The 20,355-nt window shown below is 39.8% G+C and overlaps 1 protein-coding gene across 1 annotated transcript in view; it reads left to right on the plus strand.

Annotated features, from left to right (window-relative positions):
- Window positions 1–1,433: 1,433 nt before the first annotated feature.
- Window positions 1,434–20,355, plus strand: part of DNAJC1 (DnaJ heat shock protein family (Hsp40) member C1) — a 189,275-nt gene continuing 170,353 nt past the window's right edge. The window contains exon 1 of the mRNA XM_046679949.1: window positions 1,434–2,571. Coding sequence (XP_046535905.1) covers window positions 2,362–2,571 — 210 coding nt within the window. The 5' untranslated portion in view covers window positions 1,434–2,361. The remainder of the gene's footprint in view (window positions 2,572–20,355) is intronic.

The raw sequence follows: 20,355 nt of genomic DNA on the forward strand, positions 1-20,355 counted from the left end.
GCTGGCATGTGCTGTGCATTGTGCTCAGCACTGAGACACACAGAAAAGCTCATACTCCTTGCTGTAGACTGAATGCTTGTGTGCCCCCCAAATTCATATGTTGAGGTCCTAATCCCCAATTCGATGGTATTTGGAGGTGGGGCCTTTGGGAGATGATTGGTTTAGATGAGGTCATGATGGTACAGCCCCCACTGTGGGATTAGTGCCCTTATAAAAGGAAACAGGAGATCACTTTCTCTCTCTCTCTCCTTCGCCCCTACTCCCACCGTGTGAGCGTACAGCAAGAAGGCAGGGGTCTGCAGTCCGGAAGAGGGCTGTTACTAGAACTCAGTTGTCATAGCACCCTGATCTCCAACTTCCCAGCCTCCAGAACTGTGAGAAATAAATATCTATTGGTTAAGCCACCCAGTCTATGGTATTTTGTTATAGTAGCCCTAGCAGACTAAAACATCCCTGCTCTTGTATCTTTGAAAGGCAAGCCTCATGCTGAATCTGGAATGTGATTAATTCAAGCAGATATATTATTTTTAAGCAAGATATATTTGCATTCATTTATGATTATTTGAAAACATTTTTAAAACTCTGAAATAATAGAAGGATTTCTTCATTAGGATTTACTTCCTAGATACTGTTGTCCTAACCTTTGTCAAACATAGTATATTCTTACTATGAGAGAGAAAGTAGCTTTATCATTATCCTATTGAGCTTGGTTTAACTGGCCAGATCCAAGATGGGAAAAAGCATAAGTTCCAACTTTCAAAACTGGGAGAGCACCCTGAGTTATAAAAGTATGTTTTCTTCCCTTCTACTTACTCAAGAAGAGTAGGGAGTCAGGGAGGAGAAATGAGAGAAGGCTAAGAAGAAAACAAGGTTCCCGCCAGAGAAAGCAACAGTGGTGGAGAAAAACAAATTACAAAGAGACTGAACAGAATCTAAAAGTAGGAGGCGAGATATTGGTGGGAAAGAGAAGAGGCTTTTAGCCTTAGCTTTTAGCCTTAGCCTTATTTGAAAATAGACTTCAGTTGGGAAAGGAACCCCCATTGGAAGTGGGCTAAGGTGGATAGGCTACACTTCCTCTAAGCTTATGGTTGAGTCACCCTGATTAATTTCTACCAGGCTGCCTATTTAACGGTATTATGCCTGGAAACCTTAATTTATAATTAGAAGTATACTTTCTGTCTTGGTTCAAATTCCATTTGTCAACAAATGAGAGGCATAAAGTGAAAGAAACATGAAAAGTTTATTTGAGGTCTCAATAATTGCAATTTGGGGAGCACAGATTCAGGTAGAAACCAAAATCGTGTCCCACTAGAAAGTAAAAGTCAGGGGCTTTCAAAAGCAAAAACAGGAGGTTGTATTAAAAGAATTCTAATTGGAGTTAGGGGCAGAGAGCTATTGTTAGCTGAACATTGACTATTGATTCCATCTTCAGAAAGTCCACAGTCCTTAGTCTTTGTGATCAGGATGTCTGTTCTCCTGCTGACTTCTCAAACAATTGCTTGTAAAACAATTGCCATTTTGGTCGTCTCCAGGGTTCAAGTCAGCAAGACCGTTTCTCTGGAAAGGCAGCTCCGACTCCATTTTTAAATCGCTCCTCTATGGTCAATTTTGACACATTCCTGCTCCACCTCTCTTAAAAGGACACTGTAGTCTACTCACTATATTGGCCCCTTTCATGCCCTGCGTTCAATTCCTCCTGTGTCTTTGTTGATGGAATAATGAAAGGTACGGTACACAGGCAGTAATCAATAAATCAGTCTTCAAACATGCTTTTAGATTTCAATATCTGAGCGAGGGTCAGAAGGTAGCTGTTTCAGGGGAACTCTATAGTTTGGATATTCCAGGTAGATACAGGACGTGTATCATCGCCCAGATCTCTTAATCTGCGGAAACACATACACAGCTCCTCCGTGCCCAGCAGCAACTGACAGGCATTTCTGGGAGGCCCAGATCTCGGTGCCCGGCTTCCCCACTTCCGGCCCCGCCCCCTCACCCGCGGTTGCTAGGAGACGTGATGTCACCGGAAGCGAGGCCGGGGATAGGCTGAGGCGAGGGGAAGCCGCTCCCCTCTGCAACCTCGGCGCCCGGCGGGGCTCTCCAGCTGTTTGTAGGCCCTGGGGCGAGGGTCCGCGCAGGGAGAGCGGCTGCGCCCGGGCCGCGCGCTCGCGCCGGTCAGCCCGCTCCCGCCGCCCCTGCCCTGCCCCTGGGCCGTTGGGCCGCGGGGCCGCTGCGCCGGCGACTCCGAGGCGGCCGCCCTGCCTCTGCCTGCGAGGCTCCGTTCCCGCAGCCCGCGCTGCCCGCCACGTCCGCGCTCTCGGCCGCCGGCGCTGCGCGGCGGGTGACCTTCCCCAGCCCAGCGCGATGCCGGCTGCCTGCTCCGCGCCGGCCCAGCTGCCTCGGCGCCGCCGGTTCCCGCTCGTGCCGTGCCCGCCGCCGCGGCTGTCGCTGCTGCTGCTGCTGCTGCTGGCGGCCGCGGGGCCGGCGCGCGGCTGGGAGAGCGGCGACCTGGAGTTGTTCGACTTGGTGGAGGAGGTGCAGCTCAACTTCTACGAGTTCCTCGGGGTCCAGCAGGTGAGCGGGCCGCCGGCCCACCGAGCGCCGCGCCTCCCCCGGCGCCTGCCGGGCAGAAACGTGCCGATCGCGGCGGAAAGGAGGGGCTGGGGCGCGCTTGGACCCGCTTCCTCCCAGGGAGGCCGGCAGGACTTGGTCACGCTGGGCACTGGCTGCCCTCCTCTGCGCGGTCCGCCTGGGTCTCCCCGGGCCAGCCTCAGAAGGAATGGTCCGCCTCCCCCATTCCTCACCGCCCTGTTCCCTTCTCAAGCTCCCGTCCCAGTGACAGGCTGGACGGTGTCCCCGCCTGTGGTGGCGGTGATACCTTCTCTAACCTCTTCCATCCTGGGGCAGATCCTCCCACCCAGCTGTGCTGGAGGAAGAAGGAAGAGAGTGTGGGTAGATCTTGTCCACCCACCCTTTCCTTTCCTGCCCCCTGAACGTAGGAAAGAGTTGCTAGCTCCCTAAATTTTCACCTTCCCCGTTACGCTTATCCTTGTTTTAGCTGCCTCCTTTCCTCTGCCTTTCTGGGAAGATAGGAGTGCATTTTGGTCGGCGTCTGTGTTGCAGAAGTTTCTCTTGCATTGTGCTTTGGAATCTGTTTAGCCCGTGGTTCAGGGTTCGCATCACAGTTTAGAAATCTGTTGGAACTTGAAGCCCCTACCGTGTGGGTCGTGGAACTCAGAGAAGGAGCTGTGAGGTTTTCTGGGCAGTAAGGGCGCTTGGGGTGCTACAGGAAGAGAAGCCCAACCAGTAACGCAGGATCGTCTCTTTTTTTCTTTTCCTTTCGTTTCCTTTCCTTTCCTTTTTTTTAACGTGAGACTTTAGTCCGTTTGTTGCTATTTACACCTCCCCCCCCCGCCCCCCCCCCCCCCGGAGAGGTAAGGGTAGATATCCAGTCTCTATCTGAATCCTACTGTCAAGGAGATGATGTTTCCCTGATTTAAGGATTATGAGGTGAAAGACTTAGAATTTCACACGATCTGGTAGAGCCCTTCATAAAATGCTTTGAATAGTTGTGGGTGTAAAAAAAATTGTTTACCAACAATTGTCATTTAAGGCACACTTCACATGACTAGATGTGAGATGTACATTTTCCCCCGTCTAGATTACTGTTGAGCTTAACACTAAATGGAAGTTTACATTTCACTTAAATATAATTGAATATAAAATTCCTGTTGCCGTGGCACCATGATTTTAACAATTTCATTTTTGTAAGAGTTATCAAGTATAAGCATTTCACACTTCAAATTCTTATATGCGAACAATTATGTAATGACTGTCTATATTCATTACCTTCACCTGGTGCCACTTGCTGCTCACAGAGACGAAATATATCTCATTTTCAAAGTAAATGATGATGCAATATGTATAAAAATCATTGGTGAAAATATAACTCTGAAGACTTTTAAGAATGCCTTTATTATTGAGAATATTTGTTAGAATTTATCCTGTTTGATTAAATTCTGTAGCTAGAGAGAGTCATACACATAACCTATCCAAGGATCTTGAAGGTGCTTTCCAGTTATTCTTGGAAAATTAAGCCCTTTTAAGAGAATACAGAAACTTAGTAGCAGTATTTTAAATTTTAGATTATGTGACCTAGCTTGCATGTGAACTCTCATAGAATTTTCATTTTGTAATTTCATGCAATTTAATTTGCAGAGTTAATTAGGCAGGGTGGACAGCCAGAGCACTTAACTATATGGGCAAAGATGGGAAAATAAAAAAGCGTAGATAATCGGGAAGATTCTATGTCAACATAGAATTTGAAAAGAAGGATTCAGAAAATGCTTTAATCTGTGTTTCTCTGCCTAGCTGTGTTGAAATTGGAAAGAATGCCAGAAGAAATTTCATTCTACCTAAGCAGGGAAACTGACTGGAACAAGTTCTTTATGCGACATTGAATCTTAACTTTCTTGGAGGACTGTCAGGGGTCCAGGAATTTGGTAGGGACAAATGCAGCCTGTCTTAGGTCCTTAATGTATAGTTTTCAGGCCAGAGCCACCCAGTCTTTTGGTGACTAGCCGGCCATGAGGGACCAGGACAAAGTAGGTAGGTTACTCAGAGTGGTGGCGTGGCTCTATGCATTTATCAGTTTGTTGTTCATTCAACAGGTTTATTTACACTAAAGTGTAAGCGCTGGGAGTTGGCCGGTGTATAAAACAAAACCCATGAAACTCACATTTTATTAGGGGCGAACTGATGGTAAACAACCAAACAAGTAAATATAAATGTCAGATGGTCAGAGAAGGCCTCTGAAGGAAGTACGGGGAAGAGCCACGTCAGTAAGTGGGGGAAGAGTGTTCAAGGAAGGCAGAAAGTATGTGCAAAGGCCTTGAGGCAGGAGCTTGCTTGGTGTTTGAGGAATAGCAAGGCAGCCAGTGTGGCTGGAGCAGGGTGAGAGATGAGGACAGTAATAAGAGTTGAGATTAGAGTCCTGGGGATCAGGGGAAGATCTTGTAGGGCTTTGTAAGCCAGTATAAAAACTTGGGCTCTTACTTATAAGTAAGTTGGGGATCTACTGGGGGGAGGGGCAGGTTGAACAGAAGAGGTACATGAGTTGACATAAATTTCAAAATGATCACTTTATTGTGCTCAGGATTGTCTGTATGTACGTCATTAGTTACTTAGAGGGATGTTTGTGGTGTAGAATTTGTGGTATAGAATGTGGAGTGGACCTGGGTGGTGCAAAGTAGTCTGATTCTGGATTTAGTTTGAACATAGAGCTGACAAAATTTTACTGATTAAATGTGGGATGTGAGAAAAAAGGACAAGTTGAGGATAATTGTAAAGCTTTTGACCTCAGTAACTGAATAAATGGTTGTCTAATTGCAGTTGCCACTTACTGAGATGGAGAAGCCTGCAATAGAAGCAGGTTTGGTTCGGGGAAAATAGGAATTTGGTTTTGGTCATGTTGATTTTGAGGCGTCTATTAAATATTCAAGCGGAGCTGGCATACAGGCAGTTGGTTATAAAGGTCTCGAGCTACAGGAAGAAAGGCTTAGGGCTGAGGATGTAAATTTGGGAGTCCCCGGCACTTTGAAGGTAAATTGAAGCCAGGAAACTGGGAACTGCGTAAGTTCACCAGGAGAGTGGATGTAAAAGGAGATGAGAGGTCTGGGAGCTAAGCCATGGAGATTCCCAACTTTAAGAGTCAGGGAGATGAGGAGGAATCAGCAAAGGAGATGGAGAAGGAACAGCCAGTGAAGTAGGAGGCAAACCAAGAAAAGATGGTCTCTTTCAAGTCAAGTGAAGAAAGTATTTTTAAGAGGAGAAAGTGATCAGCTGAGTTAAATGCCGATGATAATTCAAATAAGGTGAGTTCTGAGAATTGCCTGTTGAATTTAACGGTGCAGAGGTCACTGGCTACCACAGCAAGAGCTGTTTCAGTGGCGTGGTGAGGTCAATAGTCTGGGTAGATTGGGTTCAGCAGAGAAGGAAGGGGAAGAATTGGAAACAGTTAATGTAAAAAATTCTTTTGAGATATGCACACTTGAGACTAGAAGCCAGGGATGAAAGTGACTGCCTGTGGCGGCCACGTTACCCCATTCTACCAGGTCTAAAATAGTTAGCTCGGTCACTTCCTAAACTCTGAAATTGGAATAATCAATGACTTTTAGAACTTGGACCAGGCCACCCTCTGACTTATGACCTGGGGCAAGTTAGTTGCTTCATTTTTAGGACAAATATTATCTTTATTTATTTACTTCGTAGTTAAGCATATAGTAGACACTTAAATATTTATTGAATGAAGAAATATAAACATGGTAACTAAAACTAAAGAGTAGTTCCCCGAATGAGTTGTTGCTGGACAGTTTTTACTCAACAGGTTATATTTATATTTGGGCTTTTATAGCCCTCGTACAGTGAAGGAACCCCTTTCTGTAGATTTCTAGATTTCAGATTGCTTCTAGAAGCTTTGGAATGGATTCCAGAAGTCTTCATGGGAGGGGTGCATAGAGGTAACATACCAGAGGTTCATCCTATTTTTAGAATGACTGCAGTGGTTCATGGGCATCCCAATTTGGATTTTGCATCTTTTCAGAGGAGGTAGGGTGGAAGATTAGAGGAGTGAAGGAAAAGAGATGTATAATTGAGGTATCTTTCATTAGTAACGTCAATTCTGGCTCTCCACACATTATTTATATTTCCTCTAACAGCTCCTGCTCCTTGTACCCCTGTATTCCTTGTGGGATCAATGGCAATTGTGGTTTTTTTTCTATTGTCTTTTGGGACCGTGACTTTCCATGCTTTGTACAGTGTTCTAGCCAACAATAAATATTTCATAGTCATTTAAAAATCTGGGAGTTGAACTTGTGTTAAGCTAAGTTATTTTCAGTTTTGCACTGTTTACTTTCTGAAGAAGTCAGAGTCGTCTTCCTGGTGCCAGTCAGTCATTACAGATTCCTATTAATAGAGCTAGGAAATGTGCTTCTTTCTCTTATAAAATTTATTTATAACTGCATCCTTACATTAAATGAAGGCTGAAACTTGGTTAAAAGAAGAAAAGCTATTATTAAGTGACGTGCTTACAAAATATTGGATTTTCACTTTTTAATCAGAATTAATAAACCCTTTAAGCTCTTTCAATCTGTATTTCAAATGTGCAGAATAGCAGCCTGTGTTAGGTAGGGGCAGTTATGCCCACTCATCCTATGTCCAGGGGGAGGGACTGCCCTAAAGAGACGCTGCTGATCTCTTGACCCATCTCTTACATCTTTCCGTGCAGGGCGATTGCCTTTGGTCTGTTTTGCTTGATTGGGGAAAGCCAGTCACTCAAAAAGCTATAAGCTGTGGCAGACACTTTCTCTGCCCCAGACTAGCAAAGCCGTGATGCTGGCCGGACTTTCTCTTGAGCATGCTATCTCAAAGTCTAGACTGGACAGGCGAGGGCAGAAAATGCTAGCAAGCCCATTTGGCCCTCATACTTAATCTAAATTCTCCAGCAGCTTTTCAGCAATAAAGGTGGTATTTGATTTCTGTCTGCCCGACTTCTGTGTCCTCTTGGTGTTTTTAGATGGGAAAAAGCATAAAGTCAGAATGGGGCCTTCTCAAACCCTGGCATAGTCCTTTTTAGAAATAGAGATGAAGATCTCTTTCATCAATGACTGGTGAACACATACTGTGATTATCAGTTATCTCCAATGAACCTTTGGTGGATTCCACTGAGCTTGTGGTGTTCGTTGAATATACTTCAGTCTGCGTTCTTCTGGTCTTCTATACGTCTGATGTAGGCATATCATGCATAGAGCTGAGTAAATACTAGTTTTACTTGTATCCATCTTTGCATCAGATTGGATGTTGTAAAATTAGTTTTCTTTTCTTGTGTACGAGCTGTTTAGTGGCGGTTGCCTGGGCATATTTTATGGGATAAAGCAAGTCTAATGTGAAAATTTGCCGCATAATCCGGAACTGATGAAACAGAAATCCTTGTAGTTCTGAGTTTCCTTTTTCCTTTTATGCCATTCTGAGGTTTTTTGTCTTTACAGGATTTATGAGAACACTCCTAGAATCTTTTATCTTATTCATAGATATACGCTAAGTTGAACTGGGAAATTGGAATTGGCCTCTGTTATTACAATTATTCTTAGACATATATTCTAAACTCTTTTTGTGTAGGTTACCAGTTTACCCAGTGATTGGTGTAATGTGATGAATTTCAAAATCATATGTTTTATTCAGTGTCAGGAATGAAACGGGGGGTTGGAGTGGTGAGGAGGGTCCATGTTTGATGTGATGGTTGCTGAGAGGAGAACTTATGTGGCAGTTACAAGCAACACCAATACAAGTAGTTTCATAAGATGCCCAGTATCTAGACTAAGCCTGTTCTCAGCTTTGTTATGTTTTCTATCAACGAACTACTTATGCCACGAACTGCTACTCTATGGTCTTGGGAATCTTTTTCTAAGCCAGGCGTTATTGAATCTATTTGGATAGTAATGACATCAGTTAATTCCACCCAGAATTAGAAACAGTTCTAAGGCTTTCTTGTATAGAAATGTGCGGAGATGGAAGAAAAGAGTTGCAGTGAAAAGAGAGACTTCTGATTGGGTGAAGCAGGACCCTAGACCATGTTATAATGAAGCTATAATCATATTTATTTTCAAAACCTTTCTTTATTTTCATCAAAATACTTGTGAAAGATGGGTCCTATAGTAATGAATGTAAAAAATACAATTACTGTGTTTTAAGTAACATCATACTGTTCCACTTTAAGAGTTCAATATTTGAGATTTTTACTTATAGTCACTGAAATTTTTATCTAAGAATATCATTAGGACTTAATTGGAAATTTAATCTAGAATTTGTGTCTCATTCCCATCCTCCTTAATACCAAGTTAAATAAGGTTAGGATTCGTTCAGTTATTCAGTAAGCATTTCTGAGAACCACCATCCAGCAGCTGGAATTTCATAGGTAATCAGGCATGTTGCAAAAGTAAGGGCATGCCCTGGGCCACGTTTCCAGTTAGAGAGAATATGTGTATAAAACAATATGCTTCATTATTAGACGGATGCCCATTGTAGTGCCACTGAGGCAGTAGGCAGAAAGCTCTCTGCAGCTACACAGTCAGCTGTAGAATTTGAATTAAATATTAAACGTAAGAGTCTGAGATCAAGAATTAAATGAAAGGCATGTCATAGAGTGAGCAGCAGTATACAATGGAAAAGAAGCAGTATTAAAATGCCCTTGAGAGCAAGCACTACAATTCTACAAAGGAGTAATTTCCTCAGTTAAACAAATTCTGGAATACATACAGCTCCTGGTCATAGAAGGCACAAGAATTTTAAAAAGCTGCATATCTACTGTGGCATGTACAGTGAGCAGTAGTAAAAAAGAGCTAAGACCAGGGGGCTGTCCTGCTGGCGTAGTGGTTAAGTTTACGTGTTCTGCTTTGCTGGCCCATAGTTCCCTGGTTTGGGCACAGACCTACACACTGCTCATCAAACCATGCTGTGGCAGCATCCTGCATACAAAATAGAGAAAGACTGGCACAGATGTTAGCTCAGTAACAATCTTCCTCAAGCAAAAAGAGAAAGATTGGCACAGATGTTAGCTCAGTGACAATCTTCCTGAAGCAAAAAGCGAAAGATTGGCAACAGATGTTAGCTCAGGGCCAATCTTGCTCACCAGAAGAAAATGAGTTAAGAGCAGAAAGATCATTATTATCCTATACTGAGAAGGTCTGAACAGACCATAGAGAAATCCTAGGGTCCACATACATGACTGTTAAGGAAGATACTTCTTATTTCTAGCAATCTTTAAGGACTAAAAAGCTATCCCAGGACCAATTGAATTTATACGTTACCAAGAAGCCTTTGACTTCAGGGAATTAAAAAAATCGCAAATCTTATTACAGTTATTTTCAATTGCCACACTTTTAGTTAACACATAAAAAGATTAGTATTTAGGTTCTTCTCTGACTTTAAGTAGTATTTTTTGTTAATATTTGGTGATTAAATTTGATTTAAGGAAACTAATGTATATATGTATAATGCGGGATGACTGGAAATTGTGATTTTACTTGTAGTTAAGTATATCATATCTTATAGTATTTTGCTATGGACCTCTTATCTACAGTAGGAAATAGATTTCCTGTGTTTACATAAAGCATTTTAGTTTAGACATTTGTAAAGTCCAAAAGACTGCCATGCTGTGCAGGGCTGTGGGAATTCTGCAGAATTAGTGTCTGACTTCGTGTCACGTCTTTGGAAGTATATGAGGTTAAACTTAGAGTAAATTAGGTTGATCTTGAAATCAGTTATTGTGGAAAGCTTCACAGGTTTTCAGCAATGCTGCCATCTCTCAAAACATCGTTGAAACTTCTTATTTTGAATTGCCTTCAAAGCCTGCAGCCTATTTGTCAGATTATCTTCATTAATAGTAAACCTTCAAGATGGATTTGAGTTTTAGTTACAGCTAATAGTCACATGGAGCTAAATATGATGACTAAATTGGGTGAGCAAGCTGGGTAAAAACAGATCGGGTTGATAAAGAGATCCGAACATGAATTTCATGTTAGGCTCATAAATTGGTTTGAGAACTGTTTTCAAAGAAGAGTTCCAGAGAAGTTTGGAGGGCTAGCAACATGAAGTAAATCTGTAGCCTTACACAGTACCAGAATGTATTCCAGTAAATGACTTCTGGGGTACTTACTACTTTGTGGGTAGCAAATTTTTAGATTTTTTTATCTATGGGAGAAAGATATATAAATAAAAATTATCTTAATTTTAGAGAGGTAGGAAAATATTGTGCTAGAAGAAAATATTCTAATTATTCACCTGCTTTTAATATTAAAAACAAGGATGATAAAAATATTTGTTATATAATATTTCTGTAATAAAACTAGTTAAAGCAAGTGCCAGAGGAATCAGAATAATGTTAGAGGTAGTAGCTGAGACTATCACTGAGGGAGAAAGTAGGTATAAACAGGGAGAGGGAAATATACACAGGAAAAACTGCATAAATACAAATATAAGTGGTAATGGAGTAACATCTCCATCTTGTGGCCTTCTTTGGATATTGTCATTAAAAATATTGAGGGGTTGTATTTTCACAACGGTAGGCATAAGTAAGAATAAAATATGAGTCAGGCGAAAATAAAATACAGCTGAGAGATTTTTTTGCAGTATTTTGCCAGGGACCTTTAAGACCAGCTTCCCAACTGGTGTGTAGCAAGCAGGTGTGCTGAGAGCAGTGCCCTTGCTCGAGCAGTCTTAACAGTTCATTCCAGGGCGTCTAATTGTGAAGTGCCATGGCCTGAAAAAGGTTGGAAAAGCACTGTGAAGGCACGGAGTTCTGATGTTTTTCTTTCAGAGGAAAATTTATAAGCTTACATCTATATATATGCACACACACACATATATCAACATAAAATTGTTCTATAAAATTAGTCTTATAAACATCTCTGCTATACTAAAGATCCCCTTATTCAGCTCTCATAGAAGCAAAAGTATTATTTAACATACTGGTGAGAGAATCTGGACACAAAAGGAATCAAGAAGTCTGTGATGAGTTGGCATCCTTCAGTTACTTGTTTACTTACTCTGGATGGTGGAATGACCATTAAACATTACCGTAGTCTGCGGTAACTCAGAGGACGCTTTATAATCATTTGTAACAATCCTCTGTGTGAAGAGGACACAAATGACTTTGGAATATGTAAGTATACAAATTCTGAGTAGACTAATATTTTGTGACACTAGGAGATAAGGTAATATTTTACTTACAAATCCTGATTGACATCTTTCAGATTTTTGACAGATGGCAGACTTTTTCAAGCCAACCGTACTTTGTGACTGATATGTAACACGAGCCACATATGTGCTTTAAAATTTTCTAAAAGCCACATTTAAAAAAGTAAAAAACAAACAGGAGATATTAATTTTAACATTATATTTTATGTAATCCAATGTATCAAAAACATTATTTCAATCCCACAACTAGAAGGACCTGCAACTAAGATATACAGCTGTGTACAGTGGGGGTTTGGGGAAATAAAGCAGAAAAAGAAAAACAACATTATTTCAACATATAATCACATTTTAAAAACTTGTTAATGAGACATTTCACATTCTGTCTCTTTTGCTAGGTCTTTAAAATCCTGTATGTATTTTACATTTATACTTCTAGCAGACTTCAATTCAGATGCTAAATTTTGATTGAAAATACTTGATCTGAAGTGAGGTTTTGTAAGATGTGTAGCCAACAAGTAGACTCATGTACCCACTTCTTCCCTGAATCAAGTACTGTTTTAAAAATTTAAATATAAATTAATCAAATAAAAGTAAAAATTTGGTTTCTGAGTTGTACTAGCACATTTCAAGTGCTCTAAGATGGCTAATGGCTACCACACTGGATAGCACGGCCTCAGAGGGTTAACATTTCTGTGTTGTGTAGATCTATCTAAATATTTCTGGATAAAATCACTGATTACTGTTTTCCTTTTGTCAGGGACATAGTTTGTAGTTTTCTTTTTTAAGCCAGTGTAGTTTTTGTTATTTTGGTTTGTTTTTATTTTTTTTTAGTAGTTTTTTTTTAAGCAAGTGTAGTTTTTGTTATTTTGGTTTGTTTTTATTTTTTTTTTAGTATTTTTTTTTAAAGATTTTTAAATTTTTTCCTCTTTCTCCCCAAAGACCCCCGGTACATAGTTGTATATTCTTCGTTGTGGGTCCTTCTAGCTGTGGTGTGTGGGATGCTGCCTCAGTGTGGTTTGATGGGCAGTGCCGTGTCCGCGCCCAGGATTCAAACCAACGAAACACTGGGCTGCCTGCAGCGGAGCGTGCGAACTCAACCACTCGGCCACGGGGCCAGCCCCTTGTTTTGTTTTTAGATTGTTCCAATTGTGCTAGCTATCATCTCCCTAGTTAGTTGTCTGTACGTTTTGTCCGTTCTTCTCTTGGCCTGTGAAGGCTGTTGGTATAGTCCTCGCTGCTCTTCTAGGAACAATGGGTGCAGAACATCCGTGCGTAGAGGCCTGCTCAGGGTGTTTTTAGGTAATCAGTTTAATTCAAATTGATCATTTACTTTTGCTTACTTGCCTGTTATATTTTATGATTCTCACAGTGTTTTAACTTAATATATTAGGTCTTTAATGATGCTCTGACCAAGAAATCACCAGTGTTCCTACTTTGTAAATGTTAACTTTGAGGTTGCCCCTTCTCCCTATTTATTCAGAAACTCATCCATCAAATACATTGCTAGCCGTGGAACATTCACTGTATTCTCTCCTGCCATCTATTTTGCTTATTATAATATGTTTAATTAAATGATTTTAAAAAGAGATTTCCAGATGCAGTTCTGTTTGCATGCCCCTCTTTGGACTCTGTGTGATGTCAATCACGGGTTCCTGCGTCACCCTTTTTTACTAGCCGCCTCTGTCACCTCTCCATCGCTCCCAGTAAGTCCTGCTTTCCTTTGGACTGGGTGATTAATTGCCAATCTTTTTGCCTTTGCCTTTTGTAATTTCATAAGCAACTGAGGAAAAGAAGTAGAGCTCAATATTGATGGTTCGTATGCCTAGCTATTGTTGTTTTAAATAGTCTTGGCAAAAGAAAGAAATTGCACTGGGGTCAGAGATGTTAAGAATTCTTTGCTGATGCGAAAAAAACAACAAAAACAAAAATTAAAGAACTGATAATAGAATCCTGCAGTTGGAAGAGACTTCACCAATATCTAACCTGTTTCCTCATGTAGGAATCTCTTCTGTAGCTCTCCCAACAGGTGGTCATCCAGCCTGTTTTATTTATGTCCAACAGTGGGGATTACGAAACAACCGGTTAAGTTTTTGGTTAATAGTACTCACTGGAGGTTTTATTCTTATGTAAAGCCAAAATCATAAATAATTCTCATACCTACTTTCAACTTAATTTGCGGTCTTCTTTTAGAGTACCCCTGAATATATATTCCCTCTAAATTGTTTTTCTGAAATGCCTTAAAATAAAATGCACAAGGGAAATAATTACTTGTTGATTGTCTCCACAGCCATCAGGTTATTAAAAAAATTTTTTAAAAACCACAGTTCTTTGGATAGCAATTATACCTCAATAAAGCTGTTTAAGAAAAATATTGGCAAGCCGAGGGGCCTATTTGGTTTCGTGGTCTTTAGATATGGGCTGAGTCCACCCTCGAGAAGACCCAAGCCACCATACTTATGGTTGTCTTGGAACTACGCTAAGCGTGATTTGAGGTTACTGTAAATAATTCCCTGGGCTCATCAAAGTCAGCAGCAGGAAATTTCTGGAAGCTGAAAACATAAGATGATTTGGGGTATGCCGGCTTTGGTAATATGGACCACAGGATTAATTTAATTAAAATTGGACCCAGAAGTTGTTACAGACTCTTAAAGCGGGGCTCCAGTGTGCAGTTGTGCTGGTTCAGGCCTATCATTGTGATATAAAAATGTTTTAGACTTTGAGATTATTAGGAAGAATTGCACATAGGTGGTTAAACTGAAGGAAATAATTTCTTTCGTAATTGAAAGGTTGTATTTCTTTAGGTAGAATTTTAGTTTTTGGGTTCACCTTGATTGGGAGTTTCTGCCTCCTTTTTATTCACCCCTTCCTGGGGCTTTCCAGGGGCTGTCACCCCTTCCCTGAGACACCTAGACAAGAAGGAGGCCTTGGACAGGCGGCTTAGGGCTCCCTCCTGAGGTGGTATTGAGGCCATTGCAGATCCAGATACCAAGCCTGCAGGTTGCTTGGCCTGGTCTGGCTGTGGGGCTGAACCGCGGCTCTTAACGTCTCAGATACGTAATATTTTATAAGCTGCAGCCTCAGGCAGTGGCCTTCTCACTTTTACATTTTTTTCCTCGGGTGGTAGAGTCCACTGCAACCCAGGGAGCCTGGCTCTGCTCCGAGCCTTTCGTGGAGTACTGTTGGTCCCCACCACCGTGCGAGTCCAGCTGCTCACCTCCTCTGCCTCCTGGTTGGAGGTGCCGAGCCCAGGAGGCCTGGGGCTGGAGCTCTGCCTGCCGCTGCAGGTTTCCATTTGTTTTTGTCCACAGAGATACTTAACTAGTCTTTGATCCTGGCTACAGGTTGATGATTTTCTCTCTTTGCGGTTTATCTTTGGTCCATATTTGGCTTGGGGTTTGGGAGGAAGTCCCTCAAGTACTTACAGTGCTACTTTGACCCCGGAATATCTTTAAAAGCTGCTTTTCTCTTATAATAACAATTTTTTTTCATGCCCGTTTTCCTATTATCTAAAAACCTTTTACCACTTATCATCCAGAGGAATAGTCAGGCCTATAATTGACAGCAGAGCCAGAGGCTGTTGCTTAGGCATTAAAAGGAACAGTGATCCGTCCAGTCCCTGCCCCGCTCTGTCCGCTGTTCCTAGACTGTATGCAAGTCTATGTGCTAAAACAGGCGAGGAACGCTTCTCAAATAATCGGATCCCACAGGCTTTTGAGTACGGTCATAAGTAGGTCCGTTACCCCAGGGTGACGTACATGGTCCTGTTAATGGAGATGCCAGAGGAGAGTCCTGACCTCTGTCTTGAACTTGGTTAGAAAAAGATGCCAGGTGACAAGATAGATATTGAACTCAGGGACGTGCCAGAAAAACCATTGCTGCAGGAAATGAATGGCCCTAAAGTTAAATTATATGCAGGTAATTTCATGTTGACTCTTTGTAAATATATACCACCCACAAAATTCTTAAAAGACTTTCTCTTTCTGGAGAATCATATTATGTTCTCTTTTATTCAGTCTTCAGAGATTCACAAAACAAAACATAGGACAGTGAGGGTTGCCCTCGCTGAAAACTGTTTCAATAATCAACGTGATGGACAATACTAAAAGCATAGAATCTCAGTGGATATTAGCTCCATGGAATTGAGGGATCCTTAATCGAAGCTTCAAGCAATTTATGGAGTACACATTTGAAATGTACTTTAGATGATTTATTTTATGGAAAGAAGTATACAATTCAGATTTACAAGAAAAGATAAAGGGTCTTTTCATTTTGGATTCGTAGAATTTAAAGAAATCAGTTTACATACGATTTGAAGAACATATTTATTTTGTAATTATTATATTATTTAATATTGAGTTGTTAATCTAAGGAAAGTCTTTAAAGATACTAATATGAAGGAGAACAGTGGTGTATGATCTTTTTAAAAGATGTTGCACTCACAGATAATCGTTGCCAATGTGGATGACAGCACTTTGTTTTTGCCATGATTCTTTGCAGTAATGTTTCTAACGTTTGTTTTTGTGACAGAATAGAGTATGCACAGCTATCTAGATTATGTTATGAAATTCTGATAACAAGCCTGTTTTTTATATTTGTTAATTTTATTACTCCTTTTGACAACATTACTGATACTAGTAAAGAATTGGTGACAATCAAATTCTAGTGGTAGGAGAGTATTTGAGTAAATTATGACATATTCTTGGTGTGATATGTTATCACTAATAACAATATTTGTGAAAAATATATAGCAACATGGAAAAATACTTATAAGTAAAGAAGCCAAATATCAAGTTGTATTCACATTCGATTATAATTTTGTAGGAATTATATATATGCACAGGTGAGACAGTAACGTGGGCTAATGAGAACAGTGACTTGTGCTATTGGTGGAATCACCTTATTCAGAGCTGAGTATTTCATTTAGAATTCTGTTAATATTACTAATATATACCCGTGTAAATTCTATTCTATTTAGAAAGAAGAGCATTACATAATTAAATCACAGTTGGATAAACTATATTAACAACTTATCATTGTATTTATGAGATAAATTGTATGGATATTTTAAAGTTGCCTTTAACCTGTAACTTTATTTAAAATTATAAGTGGGAAATTCAATAACACAAACAGCTTTAGGCTAAAAAACCCGTGTTTATTTTGTTTTTTAAAAAATATTACCAAATAATTTTTTTTGAAAGATTTTATTTTTTCTTTTTCTCCCCGAAGCTCCCTGGTACATAGTTGCATATTTTTCGTTGTGGGTCCTTCTAGTTGTGGCATGTGGTACGCCACCTCAGCATCACTTGATGAGTGGTGCCATGTCCGCGCCCAGGATTCGAACCAGCGAAACCCTGAGCGGACCATGCGAACTTAACCACCCTGCCACGGGGCCAGCCCCACCAAATAATTTCTGATAATCATTTCGATGAATCAAAGTATCTCACCATAATTTCAGACCTTAGTCACTTGAGAAGTTAATAGCCTGGGTCAAATGAAGTAGCTTTATGGTCCATGTTGAGTAAAAGTGGTTGTAAATGTACTTGGGATAAGTTGTAAGTATAATTCTACATTCTTGTAAACAAACACCACAGCATCCCCACCAAGAAAGCCAACTAGTAGGTCTTGAGGATGAGAGCACAGTTTGAGCCTCTGCTCTTTGTATTACTCCTCTGAGTTCTTCTCTATATACTCTATATCTAATTCAATATTGTAGATACTGCTGAACAACCAGCCTAGATCATGGTCTGTTTCTAACTCTTTAAATCCTCACAGTGCGTATAGTGTAGAGGTGTGCTGTCCAGTGCTGTAGCCATATATAGCTGTAGAACGCTTGAAACCTAGCTAGTTAGGCTGAGAACATGAATTTTAAATTGTATTTAATTTTAACTAATAAATTAAAACTTTTAAACTGAAAGAGTGTAAAATATTTTCCCATTAAACACAACTTTATTGTTTGGGTATGACTACATTTCACTTTAACCATCGAAAGTTTAGCTTATGGATTGAGATGCACCGTAAGTGTAAAATATACACTAGATTTTGAAGACTTACTATCAAAAAATAGTGGAAAACAACAATAATTTTTAATATTGGTTGCATGTTGAAAAGATATTTTTGATATATTGGTTTCAATAAAATGTATTATTAAAATTAGTTTTACATGTTTTTTTCCTTTTTTTAGTGTGACTACTGAAAAATATAAAATTACACATCTGACTCACTTTATATTTTCGTTGGACAGCATTGGTTTACTTCAGGGGTCAGCTCTCTGTGGTTTAAACTCCTGGCTTAGAACATTGGACTCCCAAGTGGGGGAGCAGATGCTTCTATTGCCCAGCAGTGCAAAAGATAATTGTTGGATTCAGGGGCCAGCCCACTGGCACAGCGGTTAAGTGCGCACGTTCGGCTTCTCAGCGGCCCGGGGTTCGCTGGTTCAAATCCCCGGTGCAGACATGGCACCACTTGGCAAGCCATGCTGTGGCAGGTGTCCCACATATAAAGTAGAGGAAGATGGGCATGGATGTTAGCTCAGGGCCAGTCTTCCTCAGCAAAAAGAGGAGGATTGGCAGCAGTTAGCTCAGGGCTAATCTTCCTCAAAAAAAAAAATAAATAAATAAAAATAAGTGTTGGATTCAGGAAGAAAATGCAGAAGCTTCTATTCACTTACATTCATTTCATCCTTTAAAATTTTATATTTTTATATGTGTTTTATAATATACCATACAGTATAGACTACATATAAGTTAATGAATAAATAGATATATAAAATTCAAATACAAATACAAAAATTAAAAATTTTTTTACTGTTAGATCATATGATCAAAAATATTTAGAGACCATAGTTTAGAGGATACTATAAAAATAGGCAGAGAGAGAGCTGAGAGGCAGGACTTTTGAAATGATGAAGTAAGTTGCTCAGCAAATCTGCTCCCCCCAAAATAATGATAGAACTTGACAAAATTGTCAAAAACAACTATTTCGGAACTCTGAAAATTGACCAAAGGACTATGACAACTTGAGAAGCATTTATTAAAAACAAACAAGATCCAACTATAGATTTCTACAAGAGACATACTTTAGATTCAAAGGCACAAATAGGTTAAATGGAAGAGGATATACCATGCAAGCAGTAACCCCAAGAAAGCTGGAGTGCCCATGCTAATATTAGGCAAATGAGACTTTAAGACAATAAAATATTACATGAGACATTTCATAGTAATAAAAAGTACAACTCATCAGGAATATGTAACAATTTTAAGCATACACATGTAACAACAGGACTCCAAGATACGTGAAGTGAAAATTTACAGAATTGAAAGGAAAAAGAGATAATCAACAATAATAATTAAATATCCTACTCTCAATAATTGATAGAATATCTGGACTGAAAGTCAACAAAAATGTAGAAAACAAGAACAATACTATCAACCGACTTGCCCTGACTGACATCTCTAGAACGCTCCACTCGACAACAGTAGAATACACATTTTTTTCAAGTTCACAGAGAACGTTCTTAAGATAGTTTATGTGCTAGGCCATAAACCAAGCCTTAGTAAATTTAAAGGGATTAAAATCATAATAAGTATGTTCTCTAACCACAATGGAGTTAAATTAGAAATCAACAACAGAAACCAATTGGGAAATCTCCAAATATTTGGAACTTAATACATTTCTAAATAACACGTAGGTCCAAAAAAATCACAAGGGAAATTGGAGAATATTTTGAGGTCTATGAAAATGAAACAGAACATATCACCATTTATGGGATGCAGTTAAAGCTGTACTTAGGTGGAATTTATAGTTTTCAATACCTATATTAGCAAAGAAGAAAGATTTCAAATCAATAACTTTAAGCTTTTGCCTTAATTGACCAAGAGGGAAAAAAGAACAAACTCAAAACAAGTGAAAGGAAGGAAATAAGAAAGATTAGAGCAGAAGCTAATGAAATATAAAACAGAAAAACAGTAGAAAAATCACTGAAACCAAAAGTTTGCCCTTTGAAAAGATCAATAAAATTGATAAACTGTTAGACTGACCAAGAAAAAAAGAGAGAAGACACATTACCTTCCTCAGGAATGAAAGAGAATGTATCACTACCAACTCCTCAGAAAGTAAAAGGATTCCGAGAGAACACTATGAAGAACTTTGCCAACAAATTAGACACCTTAGATGAAATTTAAAAAGTCAATTCATCAAAGCTGTCTCAATAGAAAATCTGATAGACCTATAACAAGAGGAAATTGAATTAGAAATTAAAAATCTTCCCATGAAGAAAAACCTATACCCAGATGGCTTCATTGGTGAATTCTATCAGATATTTAAAGAAGAAATAATCATAATCTTTCACAAATTTCTAGAAAATAGAGGAGGAGGGGAGGGAATGCCTCCCAACTCATTCTATAGCGTAAGTGTTACCCTGATAAAGCCAGACAAAGATGTCACAAGAAAAGAAAACTACAGACCAATAACCCTCATGAATATAGATGTAAAATTTCCAGCAAAAATGTTAGCCAGCCGAATCCAGCAACATATGCAATAGATTAAACACTGTGATCAAGTAGGATTTATCCCAGGAATGCAACATATGAATCCATTAATGGGATACAC

This window comes from Equus quagga, chromosome 12 (assembly GCF_021613505.1).
Source record: "Equus quagga isolate Etosha38 chromosome 12, UCLA_HA_Equagga_1.0, whole genome shotgun sequence".
NCBI classification, from domain to species: Eukaryota; Metazoa; Chordata; class Mammalia; order Perissodactyla; family Equidae; genus Equus; species Equus quagga.